Genomic DNA, 23648 nt, shown 5'->3' with positions numbered 1-23648 from the left:
GGTCGGTGGTTTAGACTCACAGACAGCTCTAAGGAAGAAAGATGAGGATGTCCACTTTCATAAAAACTAGTCTCAGAAACCTCATGAGGGGTCACTATGAGTTAGAATCCACTTGATGGCAATGGGTGTTTTTGTTGGTTTTTTAATATTATATGCAAGGTCGGTGGTTCAAGCTTACCAGCTACTCCTCAGAAACCCTACACAGGGTTGCTATGAGTCAGGCCCGACTTGATGGCACTTAACAACATTATTACTACTAAACACTTAGAGATGTGTTCCACCCACCACATTTGAGTGTAATGAGATATATATCATAAAGGAGGCAGAATCAACTTTCAAAAAACTAATTTTAATCAAAACAAAAATTGTTGATCATTAACAAGTTTATAAAACAGTGATTTAGTTACATAAATAAATTGATATCAGTGTATCAAATCTTAATTACTTTCAACTTCATGAGCATGTTTACATGGGTGATGAAGTACAACCTTTTTTTTTTCTTTTTACCTATTATAATAAATAAAATGGAGCGCATGAAATAGTTCTTCTAAACAAAAATACCTACAAACATACCTCTAGCATGTTCTCTAATGAAGGGAACAAGAGACACTGGACAACTTTTGCACCAAAACATAAAAATTGCTTTAAAAAGCACAAGGTTACAGAACCATCAGCTAAAGTAAAGACACTATACTGTAACCAAAGTTGGTATTTAATAATATAATGAACAGTTTGGTAGTTAGATCTCCAGTTTGGTTATTTTAAAGCATTAAGACAAGGCAAGATAGAAGGCTGCTTTTGTTTGAGTAATTCTAGAGAAAATAAAATATATTTAAAAAAAGAAAGAAAGAAAGAAAGAAAACTGAAAAGTAGAACAGTCATACCTACACAACTTTCTGTCCTGCACAAAGTCAAAATACCTATGCAGAATAGATATATAATATATATAATGTTATTTGTGCACACAGGTTAGCTTATTATTAGCTCACTGCAAAGGCATAATGTAGCATGTCAATTGTTTTGGAAAACGTTTTGCGTTTTGTGTCAAAAGGATATTTCTTAAAGTTTCCTAGGCTAGGAGGCACGAACCCCAGTTCCGGCATACTGAATATTCTTAATGCTAAGGCTTGCTGCTCTGGCTGTGTATTTTGTTGTTCCTCTTTATTCTAGTGACTGTTACAAGCATGTGTGGTGTAGTGGTTGTTGTTGGTGGTGTGTGTGTGTGTGTCAGTGTGTATACATATATATATATATATATATGTATACAAGAGCTGTATAAATATATATACATATATCATTTCTCCCAATAGGTCTCAGTCCAACCGTGCAATCCAAAAGGTGGCTCTGCATAGATGCCCAGCATGAAGTTTTCACCGCCTGAGCCAACCCTGAAGCAAGGCGCACTTTTAGTCCTTCTCGTAGGTTTTCTCTCACTTTTGTTTTTGTTTTTGTTTAAAACCAAGCTACTGCAGCTTCAAGTATTTTGCATTACATAGAATATTTTTTTTTATAAATTAGTTAATGTTATATTTTCAATATTCAGACATATACTATAATATATATACAGTACAATAAATGCTCTCATTCTTTTTTTAATTTTTGATAAATCCCTGAGAATGTATGTTGACAGTCGCTAAGTTTCCACATGCACAAGCAACGTGTGCCATGCTTCTGGACGAACAGCACTGCAAAGCCACGTGGGTCAGCCTTTTAACTACTAGTATTTCATTTTGTTGGTTTGTTTAAATATGCTGAAAATGTAAAGATGAGTTACAAAGGAGTAAAGCTGAATCCATTCGAGGTACTTATCACAGGATGGAGGTGTTTCGTTTGGTTTTTAAAGCCATTTCAATTATTATTATTTTTTTTTTTTTTGAGGCTGTGAACGTATACAGAAAACAGGAGAGCTATGTGGACTTTTGCCACTTGACAACATATACTCAGTGTAAACCAAACCTTTTTAACCTCTCTCGCATACAAAACCAAAACAAAATAAAATAAAGAGAAAAGGAAAAAAAAAAAAAAGAAGAAAACAAAAAGAAAAAGGGAAAAAATTAAAAACACACAAGCTTTCACAACATGACAATTTAGTCGGCAAACGCAATATAACTATACACATATAATACCGGTGTGGCTCTGTTCTTTAAGTTAAAAAGGGTACAAAGGCAGGCTCAAGTAAAAACAAACCATCCCTCCCATCCCACCCCCACCCCCATTCATACAAGTTCTATCAACCAAACCTCTCCCGAACCAACATCATCAGTTTCTTTTTGCCTTTGTAGATTTGTTTCAGGTTGTCAATGAACTGTGTAAACTGAATGTGTCCATCATGCGCCATTAAGAAGGTCTCTCGGGCCTTGCTGAGGAACTCTATAAATTCACTATAGTGCCGAGGACTGATGTGTGTGAGTCGTGAGTGCGTCGTGTTGATGTAAGCTCCGATCGTGGCATCCAAGAGTTGCCTCAAGGGAGCTTTGTCCAGTGACATGAGCTTACCAGAGTTCCTCCTTCCATGAAGTCCCACCATGCCAGGCGTGGTCAGAGTGCATCTGCGCAAAATGTCTGACAGTACTGTTGCACACTTGACACTCTTGACCACCAGAGGTATTATAGCTGCAAGCTCATTTTTGCCAAGGGAGTGGCTGAGTGCACAGGCCCACAAAACATCATTAATGGCAGGGTGTGTGTCCTGATTATAGCTCAGGTTGAGATGGGTCATGGCCAGGGTGGCCAGCTTGTAAGCCCTCATGGGGTACCCGCGATGCTCCATGTACCGTGCTATTGTAAAGAGCTGCGTGTAGCTCATGCCAGTTGTAGCAGCGTCAAGAACAATTTGGTACGCCGTCTCAAAAGCTATGTGATCCTTTTCACACAAGGTCAGCGCAGAGAGGGCACAGTTCTGAGGGTCCTTCATGGCGCACTGCAACGCAAGTGTCCGGGCACTGCTGGCCAGCTTTTCCTGCTGGTGGCAGTCCAGGTGGAGGCGGACGATGGTGCTGTTGGACATCACGGTGGTTGCAACAATACTTGTGGCCTCTGTGGGAGTAAAGAGTGTAAACCAGCTCTGCATGATGCTGTCCAGGGCATAAACGCCTGCAAGAAACACAAACAGCTCTATTACTGACAAGGAGGCTACCCAGAGGTCTTGCCTTCTTTCCACTTTTATAATCAGTGTTTACACTGTTAACCATCTCAGGACATGAGCGAGGCAAGAAAATCCTGTCAGGTAATGTGCCTGGGAGCAACCTTTTAGAATAAGGTCATTAGAGATTGTTATTCAGTGAGATGCTTGAAAGGAACATGCACTTCCTGTAATAAAGAACTAATCCTCTCGGTGGCTGGTATTTGCACGATGCTGCTTGCCATTCCAGACACTAGTTACCTGATAATGTGTGTTAGTTCACTGAGGCCTCTAGGCAGTTTCTTGCCACAGAATTTGAATTAGAAGAACTACTGTCCACACCAAAACAGATGTATTTATATGATGCGTGTGTTTTGTGTGAAAATTTAAGTACACAAAATACAGAATTATTAGACATGCAAGTAAGACAAATGTCTCCAATCAAGCGAAAAAAATCAATAGAAGCAGACCTACAGATGACTCAATGTTGGGGATCGCTGACAAGGTCTTTAACATAACCATTTTAAATGCACAGACCACTATGACTCTGCTGTGGAAAATCCTACAAGTGAATGTGCTCTAATGTTGTTAGGATGTTAGGTGTCATTAAGTCTGTTCAGACGCATAGTGATCCTGTGTACAACAGAAGGAAACACTGCCTGATCCTGCACCATCCTCCCAATTGTTGTTACATTTGAGCATATTGCTGCTGCGACAGTGTCAATCCATCTCGTTGGGGGTCTTCCTCTTTTTTGCTGACCCTCCACACTTTACTCAGTAAAACATCCTTTTCCAGGGACTAGGAGCTCTGGTAGCATAGTGGTTACGAATCGAGCTGCTATCTTCAGAGTCAGCAGTTCCAAACTACCAGCTGCACAGTGGGAAAAAGGTAAGGCTTTCTGCTCCCGTAAAGATTTACAGCCTCAGAAACCCTGTACAGGGTCGCTATGAGTCGGAACCGACTCCACAGAACATAACAACAAGTCCCTCCTGATAACACGTTCAAAGAATTGGTTCTGATACATAGTGACACTGTATAGGGTTTTCAAGGAGCGACTTGCTGAGCTTGAACTGCCAATCTTGCAGTTGAAGACGACTTTGCAGTCTAGTGCATTATACCACAGCGCCACACCAGGACTAGGAAGTACTAAATTTCTACAAGAGAAAAGACATATATAACTTCATATACAGAGGGATAGTTCTGTGGCAGTTTTTGAAATGGCATTATTTTTGTATTGCTTTGTTAAAACATATCTACTGAGACTAATCTTTCTTCTTCCAAAACAACAAGCCATTACACATTACTCTAAAAATATCAAAAAGATTTAAAGAATGATTTTTATAGTATCTGTGCTGCGTCAGAATCCAAACACTGAGATGGCAATATCTTCTCAGCAAAATGGATATTCTTTCTTGATGCAAATCGGAAGAAAGAAAGAAAATTAAGCAACACTTATTTGAGACAGTCACATTTTGTTTGTGTTGGCACTGCTGCTGAGAGTGTACGGTTTTCCTTAGTGCTGATTTACTGCTGTGGAGGGGAAATAGCTGGCAGTAGGGCCTCACAAATTATAGCTTACGAGCAACCAGGGGATCTTTTTAGGACCTACATCTGTAAGCTCAACTAAGCCGTACTCAGTGGTCATTTCTTTGCTGAATATCATGATGGACGCTCATCATCTATTAGAAGATGTTAAAAGAAGGTCAGTACAATTAGAAAACTTTTCACTATTTGGATTAAGCCATGGAGCCACACTCAAGTTAGTTTCAGAGGTAGCTTCCACTCTACCAAGAATTAACTCTGAGGTCCATTCATATAAAGCCATTAACTGGATCATCACACAAACTTACTAAAAGTTCACTGAGAGCAACAAAAAAAAACTGATTGTCAAGGGAGTATTGGCTGATATATTCCATTTCAAGCGAGAGGTTAAAATCTCCAAAATGTGACAAGTTTGAAAAGTTAAGAATCCAAGTGTGTACAACTGGAGGGGATGAGAGGATTCCTGTAGATTGCCAGAAGGGGCAAAAGTTTGGAGAGATTATGGTAAAGAGTGAAAAAGGTACTTATAACTATAAATCACATCATGAGGCAATTGAGCCAGTTTCTGCCCCCTCAGAGTTTACCTACCAACTTCAGTAGCACACGTTACCAGCCACCTCACCATCTCCCGACGCCGCCAATTTAAGGTTGATAGTGTCATTCGCATAACCTGTAAAAACAGGATAACAAAATGTTTGGGGATATTATCCTAAATCAATGGGAAAAAATAATTCTCAGGTATACAATACTAAGCATCTTCTCCCCAGCAATGTACACCTTGGAAGGGAGTAGTATATATATTTCCTTCTTCCTGGAATGAAGAGATCTATTTGGAGCAAATCTCTGCATATGAACTTGATTTGTCCATGGTTCTCTTAGTTCACCTTGCCAAGCCAGTAAACAGGAAAACTTTCTAGTCCTAACCAGATGTGGCATTCTGGAAAGGTCACACAATCTCTTTCCTCATCTGCAAAATCAGAGGGCTGGAGTTGAGTATTAAAGTCAGTCCATGTCCCCATCTCCTCTCCAGCTCTCACATCCCATGGTTCTAGGTTTCTGAGGCTCCTCAGGATTTAATTCCGATTAGGAATCCTCAAGAGGAAAAGATTTATTTTAAAATAGTTGTTTTCATTATTTCTTCAATCTCTAACTGCTACTTTCTGCTTACAGTGATGATAACAGTAGTCTTATGGGAAAAAAGTCTTTGTCATCATTAACGATCTGATTTTTTTTTTCTCACTGTCCAATAAGAGGTTCCATGATAAAATTATCCACCTTTTCTTGATTCCTCCACTTTTTTAGATTTAGACACTCTATTGATATTAACACCCCTCAAACTTTGGTAAAGACCTGTGTGGCTCAGTGCTGGTCCTACAGAGAATGAGGCAGGGAGTAAATGCTCAGTCAGCTGTCATTTAGTCAGAATTCCAAATATCCAGAAAGCTTGTGCCTATGATTGTTTCTGCATGATACATTTAAGAAAAGGCATGATAACAAAAACAACACAAATAACAAGAGTTTACTTTTCAAAAGCAACATCTGAAATATGTCATTGTACAGCTTAAATGCAATCTTCTAACACCCTCTGCTTGTATAGTACTGAATGCTACAATGCTAAGTACATTGGCAGTGATGCAATTCTTAAAGTGTCATTAACCATTGTAATCACTGTTAAGGGGACGCCCTACTAGAACCCAGGATAATCACTGTAACGGGCAGTCCATACTAGAACCCAGGATAATCACTGTAACGAGGTATCCATTCTAGAACCCAGAATAATCATTGTAAGGGGGTGTCCATACTTGCTGTTGTTGTTAAGTGTCAGTGAGTCGGTACTGACTCATAGCAACCCTATGCTCAACAGAACGAAACACTGCCCGATTCCAAGCCAACCTCACAATCATTGATACGTTTGAGCCCACTGATGCTGCCACTGTGCCAGTCCCATCACACTGGGGGTCTTCTTTTTCTCTGACCCTCCACACCTTACCAAACGTGATACCCTTCTCAGGTGACTGGTCCCTCCTGACAAGATGTCTAAAGTATGAAGACAAAGCCTGGCCATCCCACCTTCCAAGGAGCACTCTGGCTGCACTTCTTCCAAAATGGATCTGTTGGTTCTTTTGGCAGTCCACAGTACATTCAATATTCTCCTCCAATACCACAACTCAAATGCCTACATTCTTCTATGGTCTTCCTTACTCACTGTCCAACTTTCACATGCATATGAGGTTACTGAACATACCATGGCTTGGGTAAGGCGTACCTCAGTTCTCAAACTGACATCTTCGTTCTTCAACACTTTAAAAAGGTCTTTGCAGCAGATTTGCCTAATGCAATACGTCGTTTGATTTCTTGACTGCTGCTTCCATGTGTTGATAGCTGATCCAAGAAAAATGAAGTCTTTGACAACTTCAACCTTTCCTCCATTGATAAGAATGTTATTTATTGGTCCAGTGGTAAGGTTTTTTTTTTTTTTTTTTTAAATGTTTTATTGTGAATTATGTGATTGTTTACATGGGAGACCATTAGTTTTACATTCATCCTATCGTATATCATATCATTGCCATGGTGACAATCCCCTCCATGTAACATCACCCACCCCCAGGCCCCCCCCCCCTCACCACCTGGTCATCAGCACACAGCCCTTCTTCCTCTCCCCAGTTGCTCCATCTCTCCACATCATCATCTCTGCCTCCATTTCTGGCATCATTGCTTCTCTGGGTTAGATCCCACTCTCTGCTTGATGGTCCCAGGGACCTCCGCTCCTAGACTAAAAAGTTAATTACTCCCCTCCTTTTGCTACAAAACGTCTACCTTTACATTTCCAACCCTCACAATTAGTCCTGATAACAAATTATTCACTATTTTATCACAAGAGACCAATCCGCATTTCCTTTCATCAGCCCTGCCTAGACAGATTGAATACTACAGTACAGATTCTACCTTCCTCCACGCCTTCTGGACCTAGGTTCTCTCTTGAAAGCTTGTAAGCAAGTCACTTCTTGCCTTTGTAGCCCCCCACCCCCCATTTTGGCTAGCCAATGTCCAAGTTGCCCATCCCTGTCTACTCTGTGTATGGAGGGGGTGGGAATGATACTTGCTGAAAAGCTTTGTTCCCTCTTTTGAGCTACTGCTTCCATAGGTGTAGGTCAAGTTCATCAAATTGTATCAGATTACTCTTTTTTTACCCATCTTCTTTTTTATTCTAGTTAAGCTCTGATCATCCAGTCATTGAAGCAAGGTCAAGTGGGTATTATCTGAAAGTGTGGGTGTTCTTATGCATATACCCTCTCTTCTTATCAGCTGGACGCTTCACTTTCCACTCTAGTCCTCTGTGGCTATGTCACTGACTCTGGGCGCAAGAGTCCCCCAGTGGTAAGGATTTTTGTTCTCTTTACATTAAGATGCAATCCATACAGAAGGCTGTGCTCTTTGATCTTCATCAGTAAATATTTTAAGTCCTCTTCACTTTCAGTAAGCAAGGTTGTATTATCTGCATATTGCAGGTTGTTAGTGAGTCTTCTTCCTCCAATCCTGATGCCATGTTTTTCTTCATATAACCCAGCTTCTCAGATTATGTGCTCAGCTTACTGGTTGAATAACTATGGTGAAAGAATACAACCCTGTCACACACCTTTCCAAGTTTTAAACCATTTGGTATTCCCTTATTCTGTTTGAACAACTGCCTCTTGGTCTATATACAGGTTCCTCATAAGCACAAGTAAGTGTTCCAGAATACTTATATTTTGCAATGCTGTCCATAGCTTGTCATGATCCACACAATCAAAAGCCTTTGTGTAGTCAATAGAAGCACAGGTAAACATCTCTCTGGTATTCTCTGCTTTCAGCCTCTGGAAGCTCTCTGTTAATGTCTGGTTATAGCCATTTCTGTATGCCTTTAGTAACACTTTACTCACATGGGATATCAATGATATTGCCCAATGATTCCTGCATTCTATTGGAGCGTCTCTTTGGAATGGGCACAAATATGGATCTTTCATAAATTGGCCAGATAGTTGTCTTCCAAATTTCCTGGAATAAATTAGTGAGTGCCTCCAGTGCCTCCTCACTTTGTTGAAAGATTTCAATGTGTATGCCATCAATTCCTGGTGCCTTGTTCTTTGCCAATTCCTTCAATGCACCTTGGACTTCTTCCTCCAGGATCACTGGCTCAAGATCATATGCTACCTCTTGAAATGGTTGAACATCAACCATTTCCTTTTAGTACAGTGACTCTGTTTATTCCTTCCATGTTCTTTTGATGCTTTCTGCATCATTCAATAATTTACCCAGAGAATCCTTCAGTAACAAAAATTGAGGCTTGAATTTTCTCTTCAGTTGCTCCAGCTTGAGAAATGCTGCGCATGTTCCTTCTTCCTTTTTGGTTTTCTAGCTTCAGTTCTTTGCACGTTTTGTTATAATATTTGACTCTGTCTTCTCAAGCTGCCCTTTGAAATTTTCTGTTCAGTTCTTGTACCTCCTCATTTCTTCCATTTGCTTTAGAAGCTCAACACTGGAGAGTAAGTTTCAGAGTTTCTTCTGACATCCATTGTGGTATTTTCCTTCTTTCTTGTTTTCTTAATGACCTTTTGCTTTCTTTCTGTATGATGTTCTTGATGTCATCCCACAACTTTTCTGGTCTTCTATCTTTAATGTCTAATGTATTAAATCTGTTCTTCAGATGATCTCTCAATTCAGGTGGGATATATTCAGTCATATTTTCGCTCTCATGGACTTGTTTTCATTTTCTTTGGCTTCAGTCTGAATTTGCACATGAGCAATTGATGGTCTATTCCGCAGTCTTCCCCTGGCCTTGTTTTGGCTGATAGTATATATGGACCCTTTCCACCATCTCTTTCCAGATAAGTAGTCGTAGTCAATTTGATTTCTGTGTATTCCATCTGGTGAGGTCCATGTGTATAGTTGCCTTTTATGCTGTTAAAAAAAGGTATTTGAAATGAACAAACGACTGGTCTTGCAGAATTCTATCCTGTGATATCAGCATCATTTCTATCACCAAACCCATTTTCCAACTAATGAGCCTTCCTCTTTGTTTCCAACCTTTGCATTCCAATCACTAGTGATTATCAATATATCTTGATGGCATGTTTGATCAATTTCAGACTGAAGAAGTTCATAGAATTCTTTAATTTCATCCTCACTGGCTTCAGTGGTTGCTACGTAAATTTGAATAATAGTGGTATTAACTGGTCTTCCCTGTAGGCGCATTGATAGATTGTATCCTATCACAGGCAGCATTGTACCTCATGACAGATCTTGATATTTTTTTTTTATGGTGAATGTGATGCCATTTCTCTTCAATTTGCCATTCCCTCCATAGTAAACCATGTGATTGTCACATTCAAAATGGCTAATACCAGTCCATTTCAGTTCACTAATACCTAGAATGTCGATGTTTAAACATTCTATTTCATTTTTGACAATTTCCAATTTTCTTAGATTCATACTTCGTACATTCCACGTTCTGATTATTAATGAATGCCTACAACAGTTTCTTTCCATTTTGAGTTGTGCCCCATCAGCAAATCAAGGTCCCGAGGGCTTCACTCCATTTGTGTCATCATAGTCAACTCTATTTTGAGGAGGCAGCTCTTCCCCAGTCACATTTTGAATGCCTTCCAACCTGAGAGGCTCATCTTCCGGCACTGTATCTGAGAGTGTTTTTCTGCTCTTCATAAGGTTTTCAGGGACTAAATATTTGGAAGTAGTTCGTGTCTCCTTCTTACTAGTTAGTCTTTGTCTGGAAGGTCATCTGAATCCCGTCCACTATGGATGACCCTGCTGGTATTTAAAATACTGGTGGCATAGCTTCCAGAATCACAGCAACTCACAAGCCATCACAGAACGATACAATGAGATACTATAAGCAAGGATAATCATTGTAAGGCAGAGTCCAGACTAAAACCCCGAATAATCATTGTAAGGGGGTGTCCATACTAGAACCTAGTATAATCACTGTAAGGGATAGTCCATACTAGAACCCAGATTAATCATTTTAAGGGGGTGCCCATATTAGAAGACAGGATAGTCATTGTAAAGGGGAGTCCATACTAAAATCCCAAATAATCATTGTAAGGTAGCTAGAAGACAGATAAATCACTGTAAGGAAGTGTCCATGCTAAAGCCAAGTTAATCACTGTAAGAGGGAACCCGTACTAGAACCCAGAATAATCATTGTAAGGGTGTGACCATTCTAGAATCCATGTTGGTCATCCAACAGGTCATTCCACAGCCCACACTCTGGACAATTGGGAGGTGATTTTTCACTGCCTGTTTGCAAGGAAAAACCAACAAAAGAACAAACACTAACACAGATTCCATGAGAGAAGTAGAAATATACATTTTTCAGTTCCTGGTTTATATAGTAATCTGTCTGGAAACTAGAAGCTCCCATCCATCTGCATGACTAATTCAGAATGTCCTTGGTAATAGGTTTATGGAGGCCTGCTAGAAGCTGAACCTGGACGCTGGCCTAACCACTCCTTCACCGAATTTTCTCAGGGTTATAGAAAACAGATAGATCTGCCCATCTATTATGAAAATGCAAACATCAATAAAAGTCCATACCTCCTTTAAAAAACTGACCCTAACAACTGAATCTTCATTATACATACTAGCTTTACTAAGGTTTCTGGCTAGTAATAATTTTTCTCCTTTAATTCAAAGGCAAAAACAATAATGTTAATGCTACAATTCAGAAGATGGAATTTTTTTTAAAGAATCAAACAGGGTTTCTGAATAGATAGATAGTCCCTGTACCTCAGGCGACAGTCCAGTTCAGTTGGAAATGACCACAGCTCTCTATTAGTCTACCGTAATTATACTCGGAAGAGTCGTTTACCTACACTAAAAAGTTCTACCAAGCAAAAACAAGTCTCAGATGGTGCCTTCGTTTAGCAGTTCTTGGTGCCCTAGGAAAGAAGAGGTCTTCAAATGTTTCTCTAAGACCACCAGTCATGTACCTGCAGCCCCAGCTCCAGAGACACTTTCAAAAGAGTGATGTCTGGCAAACTGTCCATGAGAGTTGCTATTTTAAATGCATCTTGGGCAAGCTTGAAGATGTGTGATGAGGAGTGAATGTTTTTCTGGATGGATTCTAATACTGTTTCCAGCCTCCGAACATCGCCTGCAATGAACAAGAGGAAAGCCAAACCAAACCAAGTTAAAGCAAAGGAAACCAAAACACAATACTCTACACGTACACAAGAAACACAAAAGGAGGGAAACAAACATAACACATAAATTAATTTACCTGAGATGCTCACTAAGTGCCTATGAATCATTGACTTCAAAAAATGAGACACCAAGACCCACCCTCAATGAGTAACATGAGGCTCCCCTAGTTCCAATGTATGTATTTTTGGTCTATATTTCAGGGAGAAAAAAATTTTAAACTAACTTTTTAAATCTGCTTCTGAATCTCAACTGCCATTTATATTCTCTTGGCTAGTCACTAACCTGAACTCTGCAGTCTTAAGCTTACTGATGCAGTTAGATAAGCAAAGTGCCAGGCTCAAATGAGTAGCACCTGTTTAGTCTCAAAGCTAATATCTAAAGGAAGGGTCCCTTACAATCTACATCTGACCATAGCACCACTATTGAGAACTTAGCAGAAAACATCACCCGTTTACTAAACAACAAACTGACAAAATAATTATGAGGCCTCAGGGCAATTCAGTACCTTTGGCTGCAGTTAGCATGGTGGATGCCAGCTCACACTGCTGGGATTCTATGTGGCTTAAAGTGAACCAACGAGGGTATCGGTTGGGAACAACTGACGCAATGTGGTGGGGGCGAGTGAGGTCTCCAGTTGGAGCAGTAGATTCCAATACTAGTAACCTGTAATGAGAGGACAAGGCAGTTGACCCCTAATTATTATTAGTTCATTACCTCGGCCACAGGGATCAGCCAGCAGAAGCCAGAGGAGTAACAGGTAGACACTAAAAGAGATTGTTCAGGTTTCTGGTGTCAGAAGAGCTGGTGCAGTTATACTCTACTGTCTGGATGACAATCATCTTGTTAACTGATCATCACTGAAAATGGAGAGATTTCCTGTCTTTCATACCATTCAGGAATTTGTTATCTTCAGGGAAATTAAGATATATGTAACACTGACAAGCTGTGAAGCAAGTTTTGATGCTTACCTACTTTTGAATTCAATTTTTGAAGTTTACCACACCTTAAAAAAATAAAAATAAAAAGAAACTGATTGTTGTTGTTAAGTGCCCTTGAGTCAGTTCCAACTCAGAGACCCTCCATAGGATCTTCTAGGAGCAGCTGGTGAGTCTGAACTGCTAACCAACCTTTCAGTTCAAACTGACCTTGTGACTGAGCACTTATTCTATAATGCCGCACCAAGACTCCTAATGAAGTGAATGAATATTTAAGATGGAGATTATAGCAGTCAGGAACCAGTGGATGGATGAGATGAATAAGACTGCTTATTAAAACACAATACAAGAGGGAATGTAACTTTTTTTTTTTTTTTTTAAAAAGACTGCTTTTCCGTACATTCCTACTTTTCTGCAGAATTAGTTCCTTGTAACTTCAAAACTTTGAAGTTAGAATAAGTTCTATGAATCATGTTTGAGATGAAGAATTCAACTGATCTAAGTATCTGTCCCTTGACAGTTTTGCATAAATCCATTGTGACTTCTGATTGCAATCAATCTGCCTGTGAGTAAGAATATGTTGACAAGTACAGAAAAACGCTCAAAAAGAAAGCACACAGTACTGATGTCTTCCAATTATAAGTACCAGTCACAGACAATTGGAGAAGTTACAAATGAAGCAACTGACCTTTATGCAAGAACACCAGTGTTAGGGACTATAGGTTAAAACTGGGACTAAGAAGGAGCTCTGGTAGCGTAGTGGTTATGAATTGTGCTGCAAAGCGCAAGGTCAGCAGTTTGAAACTACCAGGCCTTCCTTGGGAGAAAGATGAGGCTTTCTGCACCCATAAAGATTTACAGCCTTGCAAACCCTATACCAGGTCACTAGGAGTCCACAGCACAAAACCACCACCACCAGGGATGAAGGGATGAATTGCATTACAGGGCAGTAAGGTGGACAATTATGTGTAAGAATCTTGTCACAGTTGTTATTTAGCTTTTTAAAATAACTCTGAAAGTTCCTGCATTCACAGGCATTATCTTGCCAACATTACTGTAGAGAAAACCAGTCAACATCCATGGGAAGACGAGAAAAATGAGTGCGGAAGACACCATTCTTCAGCCTCTCCTTTCAGAAGAAGAGAAAAGTCAACCCTGTCTCTCCCTGGCTGTCTTGAGATGCTCTGGTAGGTTATACTACCTCCTTCCATAACAGCTTTTGGCTGGGCTAATACTGGCTGGTAGTGGAGAAAGGGCAGAAAAACATTTCACTTGTGCCCTGCTCTATAGCCCCCACAGAAAAATTGTCTTGGCAGCAACCAAGGGTGAATATAAATGAGTTTCTGAGTGTCAGAAAAGCAAGCCTTTCCATGTGACAGATATCTTTAAAAAAAAAACTAGAACCACAGAGAAACCGTTTGCTGTTTTAAACCTTACCAGTCGTCGTAGGAACAGCATCTGGTGACATAAAAATATTAACATCCTCCCCTTTAAAACAGGGTATTTCTTAAGATTTGAGTAAAAATAGGGTCATTTTCATTTCAACTTCCAAAAATAGAAAAAGGAACCCACTTACTATAAATATTGTAATCTAAAATAAATGTATAAACCAAGTGGTATCAAGTAATTTGGTACTGGAAAATGACTTTTGCTGGTTAACTTTTTAATTTTTTTTATTTTACAAGTAGACAAGAGGGTATACTTATAAGATTTCTCTGACAGGTCAGGTCAAAGTGGTTTCATGGTGCCAAAAAAGCATGTCAAATTAAAAGGATATTAGTCAAAAAACCGACTGACCCATAAACATGTATATGCATATACACACACTTGTATAAAATTCTCTCATCCAATCACTGCAGAAAAAAGATCTGACAGATAAAGCTACTCATCACTTTCCTAAGATGAAACTAACTTCTGGGTTTTTGGTAATACATAAGCATGGGTTTATTTTTCTAATCCACTGCAATAATTACAAACAAAATCTTTGATAAAAAGGGATCAGACTTCAGTGGACTCAAGCTTTGAGGTTTATACATGTTTGTCTCTAGATGACTATTAACAGTCTTTTGTTGACTCTTACTCGTGGTGACTCCATGTGTGCAGGCTAGAACTGCACTCCATAGGTGAGTCTAAGTCAAAACCAAACAATCATCGCTGTTAAGTCCATTCCGATCACTGTTGTTGTTATGTGCTTTTGAGTCGGTTCTGATTGAGTAATCCTGTATAAGGTTTCTGAGGAGTGGCTGGTGAGCTTGAACAGCCAACGTTGCGGTTCAAACTGACCTTGCAGTCCAGCACATTAACCCACAGTGCCACACCAGGGCTCACAGGCCCTAAATAATGGGGTCTAGTTGTATGTTCTATTAGAAATATAAGAGTGTTTTATTAACTGAAAAAAGAACAAAAGCTAATTATTTTAAGAAATGTGACTTATTTACAGTTTAACAGATTACATGAAAGATGGAAAACTACTAAGTTTGAAACAAACAATATTCACCCTAAACAAACTCAAACCAAAACGTACTTGGTAAACGAATTTTAAAAAGGAAAGTGAAAACACAAAGGTGAGTGGCAGAGGCTAAGACGCTGTACTTGGAGTTACTGAAAAGGATGGACTGAAGAGGGGTAACAGTATTCCGAATTCAGGGGCTCTCTCCTGGAGGCTCAGGAGGGAGTCCTCCGATAGTATACACATCCTCCATCTTCTCCCATCCTCAAGCTGATCACAGAGGTGTTTCTGTGCTACCAAGGACCTCTTTGCATAACTGATGAAATTTGGAACTGCAGCAGGTGTGGTGGCTATTCTATTATACTCTGTCTATTATAGTCAATCCACTGTATATAGTTTTTCTCACTGTTTTGAAAGTTTAATTTTTACAAAACAATTCATTATTTAGGAAGGTCTCAACTATTGTTGCCTTGTGATTAAACCAGTCCTGAAATCGTTCTCTATCCCCAAATTTTAGCTTCAAGAAAAACAGGAAAAGCCACATGAAGAATGAATATGACAGCAGTCAAGCAAGGATACAATTCTTCCCTTTCTTTCAATCAAAACAAAACCAGGCCAGTAAATAAACCACCAAGACAACAACTTAAGAAGCATAAATTAGCAGTTTCCTGAGCTTTTCTGCTGCCTATAAGAAACATGAATGACGAAGAAGTCAGTTAAAAGCCATTTTCCCAGTGGGGAATTTGGATTGCCTCTGCCCAGCTGGGCTGTGAATACGTACCGCATTGCTCTCAGTGCAATTTTGTATGCCAATTCAGCATCATGAGGTAGGAGAGAGGTGAAGAGATACTTGGCAAATGTGTGCATTGGAACGCTCTCCCGGTGGATTATTTCGCCCAAACCACTATATGGTCCGGCTGTGGGAAGAGAGCATACACATTTTAAATTCTTAAAAGAATATTTAATAATGTATATGTAAAGTTATAACATACACAAGTTAATCTAGTTAAGAATCTAAGTGACGGAGTAGAAAGGAAGACAAGTTTTATTCATAAACATCTGCCCTATACCACGGGTCAAATGAAAACCATAGAACTATGGGACAGAAGTTTTTCATATTATAACTGCTTTTAAGAGAAGAAAGCCTCTGAAGTATAAAATCTCACTGAACTCAAGTCACATTGTCTACAGGCCCAACATCTGAGCATCCACAGTCACATGTGCACAGATGACCGCTGCCTAACTACGAACCCTGTCCCTGGACCAGTCAGTCTTAGGGGCAGAGACAAGCCAGGTTTCCAGGGAAGAACACTGCCTAAAAGGTGGGAGTGACAGGTGGAAGAGGACTCTGAACCACAGCTTGCATCACAAAGACTTTAAACAGCATTGTTGTTTCTATTAAGTAGAAATGTCCTAATAGATCAGTTCCCAGAAATTAATAAAAGAATAGTTATCATTTTATACTCACCATAGACAAAAGAAAAAAAAAAAAATGACGTAACTGGAAATCTACCACACTTTGGATGCCAGAAGGCCAATTTCAAAAACAAAATTATATTTCAGCTGTCAAGCTTGATTTCTTGTAAATTACAACAGGCCTGGTGGGAGAACCAAGTCCCTCTGTGTGCTCTCTGCCGCCGTGAGAAGGGCAACACACTCTTTTCAAATAAATGTTGAAAGGAAACCACAGTGGTTAGTTCAACCACTTTCCACTTAGGTACTTTGAGATTTCTCTACTATAAAGTGATTAATAAATTAGTTTCCATGTCACCTTTGGGTAATGTCTGTTTCAAGATTTCTAAGATGATGAACCATGACACTATCACTCAGAGGACATAATGTATTGGTTTTCCATGAGGAAACTGTGTGACCAAGAGTTTAGAATGCAAGTTCACAAGAAGCAGTGAGAGGAATTCCTGAGTTAGGCATTGCGTAGGAATATGACATATTCTAGATCATTTTTAATGCAGGGTCATTTAAAATCTGATTTATGTTTGGGTATTTTTGAACTGTTCATTACTTAAGTACTTTTAAAGTCACATAAACAACTTTATTTTTTTTCCTCTGAGGCAAACTAAAATCCATCCTTGTTGTTAAGTGCCGTCAAGTAAGTTCTGACTCATAGCAACCCTAGCAGCTGGTGGATTTGAACTGCTGATCTTGCGGTTACCAGTCCACCTTAGATTTGCAATTTTATTAGATCTATTGATCTCTTTCTCTTAAGACATTTTTAAATGCTTTAATTATGTAAGTGTGGCTAACTCTTATTTACAGGCTTTGGAAGCCAAGATGGCCAGACTTTGTTTCTCATACTTCAGACACATTGTCAGGAGGGATCCCAGTCACTGGAGAAGGGTATCATGTGTGGTAAGGCAGAAGGTCAGAGAAAAAGAGGAAGACCCCCAACAAGATGGATTGGCCAAGTGGTAGCATCGATGGACTTAAGTGTGGCAACAGTAGTGAGGTTGGCCCAGGATCGGGCAGTGTTTTGTCCTGCTGTGCATAAGGTTGCTATGAGCTGGCACTGACTTGATGACACCTAACAACAACAACAACAATATATTTGTAGATTATCGACATGCTTCATCCCTTCAGTATTTCTCTCAGTATTTCCCTGTAAACCACCAAGTAACCGAGGAGAGGGTTTCTACAAGTTAATGAGAAAATTCCATTATCTTTTAATTCCATTTTTCTACAGTGTTTTTCAAGCCCCTACATATTTGTAGTTAGCAGGGAAAGGAATGTGAAACACTCTACTGAGACATCTAAAACATTTAGTGAGGGACAAACGATATTATAAAATTATCTGTGTATTAACAATCAGTGTAATATCAGAAACCTACTGTACTGACAAATGAAAACCTGAAAGCTTCTCCAAAGGTGCTTTCCTAGTAGGAAACAAACACATCTAACATCATGGCCAAGAGACATGAACTCTCCACAATACAGGGTTACTGCTCCCTCTTTTCAGATACCTTGGCGAAATAATTTGTCCTTGACTGAATTCAGTACGAAGTGTACATGCAGACAAACTTTATGCCCTGGTGCTGTCAGACAGCTCAGTCATGGAGGTCATATCGTCTGGAGTTTATAGAACTAGCCCTGTGGCTTCCCCTTGGACTGACTCCTGTCCTGCGCCAATGGAGTTCCTTATCAGGCATGGTTCTAATAAAACCGTTTAATGGGGAAGGATGGACTAATCAAAGACTAAGGGCAAAGTTAAAAAATATCCATGAGTAATGAACATGAAGACATAGAAAAGGTCAATGATAAAAAGATGTCAGATACTATTAACTTTTAAAAACATACAGCCTTGTCCTGTCCTTCAGTACAATGGGAATTAAAAGCTGGTTAGTTAAGAACCAGTGACAGGTAGCATTAAAAAAAAAAGTTTGTGGCTGATGATACTGCTTATTTTAAAAGAAATTATATGGAATACAATTGAAAGGAAATTGCAAAGAATCAAAACCACTCTTGAAATTTGCCCAAATTGGTTTATATCATTAGAAAAGGAAAAACTTCAGTTGAGCACTTCAAAAAATTATTAGGAACTTTTTCCAAAATTAAATATACCATTGGTAAAATTTCCTTTAAAATGCATTTCTAAAGCATATGAATGCACAATATAATCAAGCAAATCATTTTCTTCTATTTAGATCTTCACTTGTGAACAAAGAAGGAGGCTTTGAAATGCCTTTTCCCCCCCTAAATCCCTTCCACATAGAGTAACACTTTATAAACTTATCAATCCTGGATTAACTCCACAATAACAACATGTATGCACTTGAGAGGTAGAAGTAATCTCACCAGTCACATACTGCCTAAATTTGCACAAAAGATTAGACTATTATATATTGACTACACTTATCCTTTTGGAGGGGAAAAAAAAAATCTAAAAAATAATGTCAGTCAAAATTTTTAGATCCTTTAAGATCTTGACCTTATAAAAAGAAGAAAATTAGACTCTGCCTTAGAAAATCTATGAAACATTTTATGCCTAATGAATACTCTGGAATATTATTAGTTGGTGCAATGGAAATTCACTCTGTAGCCTTCAGTACTTGGTCAGTGTGTGCAAATGACATATTCAAAATCCAGATTAGGTAACAGCCAATAATTTAGAGGCATGCCAACCAATTTTCATTTTATTATTTAATTGATTAAGCACATAGGAACATGGCTACCAGCAATGACTCAATAAATATCAGACTTGAATTTATCTCAGGAACAACACAGCCGAAATAAAAATGGTCTTTTTCAAAGCATCATTTAGGGTTGATTTCTAACAGACTATCTATATAAACGACATAAATTTCAATGTCTATACTTTTTAATTAAGTATACTATTTTTTTCAGATAGCAAATATGCCTATAGTAGTAACCATACTAATCAGGATAACAACTTCTAACATCAGAAGTACTAGTGACTATATAAAATTGGCTAAACAAGTGGAAAATGTTTATCAGACTACCTTCTAAAAGGAAGACTGCCTGCTTGCGAAAAATTTTCACCAGTGTGTCATCCAATTCAATTTCCTGAAGCTTAGAAATGAGCTGCTCCTCATTCCGGCAAACTTTCTCTTGTGTGTACAGCCCATCAGGCATGATCCGCTGCTGTCCCAGCCCTATCAGAGCTACTTCCACAGCCAGTGTTAAATAGGATTCCCCTTCTTCCAGGAATTTGTGTGCAGGTAGATGCTGGTATTCCATAGACTTGCACTGCCCCGTGTTCTCTGTAAAATGCCACAAAGAAACCAGAGCTCAAAAACTACTTTTGCAGGCAATCTGTTTGATACAAATATTTATTCCACTAATACTATTCAATGAATTACTGACTTAATTCTGAGAAGGCCGGAACACATGTTTCTTAGGTTAATGTGCAGTTTTCCAATGTCGTTTTTTAAAGGACTATGACTGACTGGGTGTGAATGTTTTGGGGACAGAATACAGTTGACCTTCAAACAGCATGAGATTGAACTGCATAGACCCACTTATACATGATTGATTTCTTTCTCTTTTTTTTTTCCTGGTGATCTCAAGTGTTGCAAGTATGCGGTGTGATGCTAAGCACACGTGTGAGCAGTTCCTCTCTCCAGTTGGGGGATGGCAGAGTTGGGGGGAGCTGGCAGTTACTGAAGAGACAAACTGCTTACTCGTAGATGATTAGTGTCACATGGTGTTTTAAATGGTTACTCGAAACACTTGGGCTCACCTCAATAGTGGCGGGCCTGCACAGTTCACACCCAGGTTGTTCAAGTTGTCAATTGCAGATTATACACGGGTTTTTGACTGTGTGGGAGGTCAGCATCTCTAACCCCTGCATTGTTCAAGGGTCTTATGGATATTTGTTCAACGTATTATGAATATTTCTCTCCCTTTGAAAACGAATCACCAAAGAAAACTATAAGAAACTTAAGCTTAATACTTATAAAGAAAAAAAATTTTCAATTAAACAGTGGTAAAACTGCATGACAGCAATAGCAACTTTCTTTTTTGTAAAACCTGACATTTTAAAAAACAAAACTGTCCACTGTATTATAATGTCACAATGTATAGAAAAACAATATAAAATACAACATATGTAACCAATTTTAAAGTCCTTTTGTTATCCAAGAGTCATCCATTACAGCAATAGGAATGAGGCTTTAAGAATGATTTTCTTGTCTCTGCTATGGGGCATCTGTTAGAAATTACAAAAGGCTTCAAGCATGAGACTCCCAAGGTGAGCTAATTCAGTCATAACCTCTGACTTGCCCAACAGGGTTTGGGTCACCCATAATCCATGAAGGTAACCAGTCACCACAGGGGAAATCATAGAGGGGCAATCTCATATACCCCTGGCCTCATCCACCAAAGCAATAGCTGAGCAACAATCCTTTCTCCCTTCCTCACTTCCACCCAATGCCCTGGGGAAGTTTTCTGAGGGAAGATGCTTAAATCTCCAGGGACCAAAGAAAAATCTCAAAACACCACTTTAAAGTAATCTGTGATGTAGAAGAGTTTGATGCATTCAATGCTCTCATAAGGAACCCTGGTGGCACAGTGGTTAAAGGCTCAGCAGTGCGAACTCACCAGCCACTCTACAGGAAAAAGAGGATTTATTTTCATAAAGATCACAGTCTTAGAAAACTGTTCTCTAGGGTCCCTATGAGTCAGAATTAACTTGATGGTAACAAGCTTTTGTTTTCAGTGTTTTGTTTTTTATTTGGTATGTTCTCCTTAAGGTAGACTAAAATATTTAAGTGACAAGTCACTTGTAATGTGCAGGCAAATCAGAAAAACTAAATTGTCTGATTCTAAACTGCTATGATGCACATTTTTATCATTGAGCTAGGAAATAGTCATAAATGCAGTTAAATTCTTAGATTTAGAATCATTGGTTAGACGGAACTAAATATATTAAATGTTCTTAACAACATGCCACTAACTGTCAATTTTCCCTAGCTTACAGTGACTGCCTGAAACACAGGAGAATGCTCATTTCCTTGCTTTCTTGCAAACTGAAGGTATTGTTCATTATCTGAATTCATAAAGCAAAGTGAAGAAAAACAGTTTACAATTACTGCTCTAGAAAGAGAAAAGCACATGAGGCAAATGTTGACAGCTTTTACCTGTAAAATCTGAGAAACCAGAGAAACTTTCATCGTCAATGTGGCAGGCTTCCATAAGGCTACTGAAGAGAGTGCCCACGGGGTCCAAAGGATGTCCAACCCAGCCCTCCAGATTGGTAATTGAGGTTATGCTTTTATGGGGTAGCTCTGTATAAAAGAAAGGATTTGAGAGATGAGAAGAAGAGGAGAGAAGGTAGAAAATAAGAGGAAAAGAGGACTTACCATTTATCATAAAAATGAACTGTGTTCAGTATGACCCATCAATCCCTCTACTTGGTACATACCCACAGGAAATAAGAGCCAGGACTTCAGTAGATATATGCACACGGATGTATGTTCATTCAGCACTATTTATAATAGCAAGAAGATGGAGACACCCTAAGTGCTCACCAATGAAAAGAATGGATAAACAAACTTTGGTACATGCACACAATGGAATACTATGTAACACTGATGAGTAGGTTAAACACTTAATAACATGGATGAACCTGGAGGTCATTACTCTGAGTAAAATTAGCCAATTACAAAAGGACAAATATTGTATAAGACCACTATTGTAAAAACTCAAGAAAAGGTTTTCATACTAAAAGAAATATTCTTTGGTGGCTACCCGGTGTGGGCAGGAAGGGAGAGTAATTCACTGGCTAAAGGGTTATTGTTTTTGTTAAATGTCGTTGAGTCAGTTCCAACTCACAGTGATCCTGTATAGGGTTTCCAAGGAGCAGCTGGTGGATTTGAACTGCTGACCTTGCAGTTCGAAGTCCAGTGCTGATCCTACAGTGCTGCACCAGAAGTACAAGCACATGTTAACTCGAGTGAAGGGGAGGGAGTATTCTGTGTGTAGATACATAGACAGAGACCTGAATAGGTATGGAGGAAGAGTCGGGTGGGTGTATATATACATATATATTCCACAAATAAGAGCTTAAAAGAAGATAGTGTAGATGGGTAACCACAGGGAGGCAGCAGGACAACTGTTGTTGCATAAAAGGGATTGCAATCACTGAGATAAAGCAAAGTGTATTCATGTAAAACTAATGAGCTTGTCTGTAAACCTTCACTTAACTCACAGTAAAAAGATAAAAACAAAACTGTATTCAGCTGGAAATGTCTCTTTAATTAAAAGCGTAAAACAAAAGGTAAACACAACACTCAATATATAAACTGTTTGAGTTATAAAGGTACATGCCAAAGCTATCATTTGTTGTTGTTGTTGTTAGGTGCCATCAAGTCGATATTGACTCATAGCAACCCTATGCACAGCAGAACGAAACACTGCCCGGTCCTGGGGCAACCTCACAATTGTTGCCATGCTTGAGCCCGTTAATGCTGCCACTTTGCCAATCCATCTCCCTTGGGGCTCTTCCTCTTTTTCTCTGACCTTCCAGTGACTGGTCCCTCCTGACAATATGTCCAAAGTATGAGAGACGACATTTGGCCATCCTGGCCTCTAAGGAGCACTCTGGATGCACTTCTTCCAACACAGATCTGTTGGTTCTTTCGGCAGCCCATGGCACTTTCAATATTCTCCTCCAACACCATAACTCAAAACATCAATTCTTCTACGGTCTTCCTTATTCACTATCCAGCTTTCACATGCATATGAGGTTATTGAAAATACCATGCCTTGGGTCGGGCGCACCTTAGTCCTCAAGCTGACATCTTTGCTCTTCAACACTTTAAAAAGGTCTATTGCAGATCTGCCTCATGCAATATGTCATTTGATTTCTTGACTGCTGTTTCTGAGTGCTGATAGTTGATCCAAGAAGAATGAAGTCCTTGACAACTT

The 23648-nt window shown here is 39.2% G+C and overlaps 1 protein-coding gene across 1 annotated transcript in view; it reads right to left on the bottom strand.

Moving 5' to 3' along the window:
• Positions 1–328: 328 nt before the first annotated feature.
• The window catches only part of ZSWIM6 (zinc finger, SWIM-type containing 6), a 290373-nt gene continuing 267053 nt past the window's right edge, over positions 329–23648 (bottom strand). The window contains exons 8-14 of the mRNA XM_006876135.1: positions 21860–22006; positions 19721–19981; positions 16030–16165; positions 12370–12527; positions 11651–11814; positions 5253–5334; positions 329–3093 (exon numbers count right to left, since the gene is read on the bottom strand). Coding sequence (XP_006876197.1) covers positions 2231–3093; positions 5253–5334; positions 11651–11814; positions 12370–12527; positions 16030–16165; positions 19721–19981; positions 21860–22006 — 1811 coding nt within the window. The 3' untranslated portion in view covers positions 329–2230. The remainder of the gene's footprint in view (positions 3094–5252; positions 5335–11650; positions 11815–12369; positions 12528–16029; positions 16166–19720; positions 19982–21859; positions 22007–23648) is intronic.

This window comes from Chrysochloris asiatica, unplaced genomic scaffold (assembly GCF_000296735.1).
Source record: "Chrysochloris asiatica unplaced genomic scaffold, ChrAsi1.0 scaffold00355, whole genome shotgun sequence".
Taxonomy (NCBI): domain Eukaryota; kingdom Metazoa; phylum Chordata; class Mammalia; order Afrosoricida; family Chrysochloridae; genus Chrysochloris; species Chrysochloris asiatica.
Note: the sequence above shows the minus strand (reverse complement) of the source record. Positions and strands in the feature narration are given on the sequence as shown.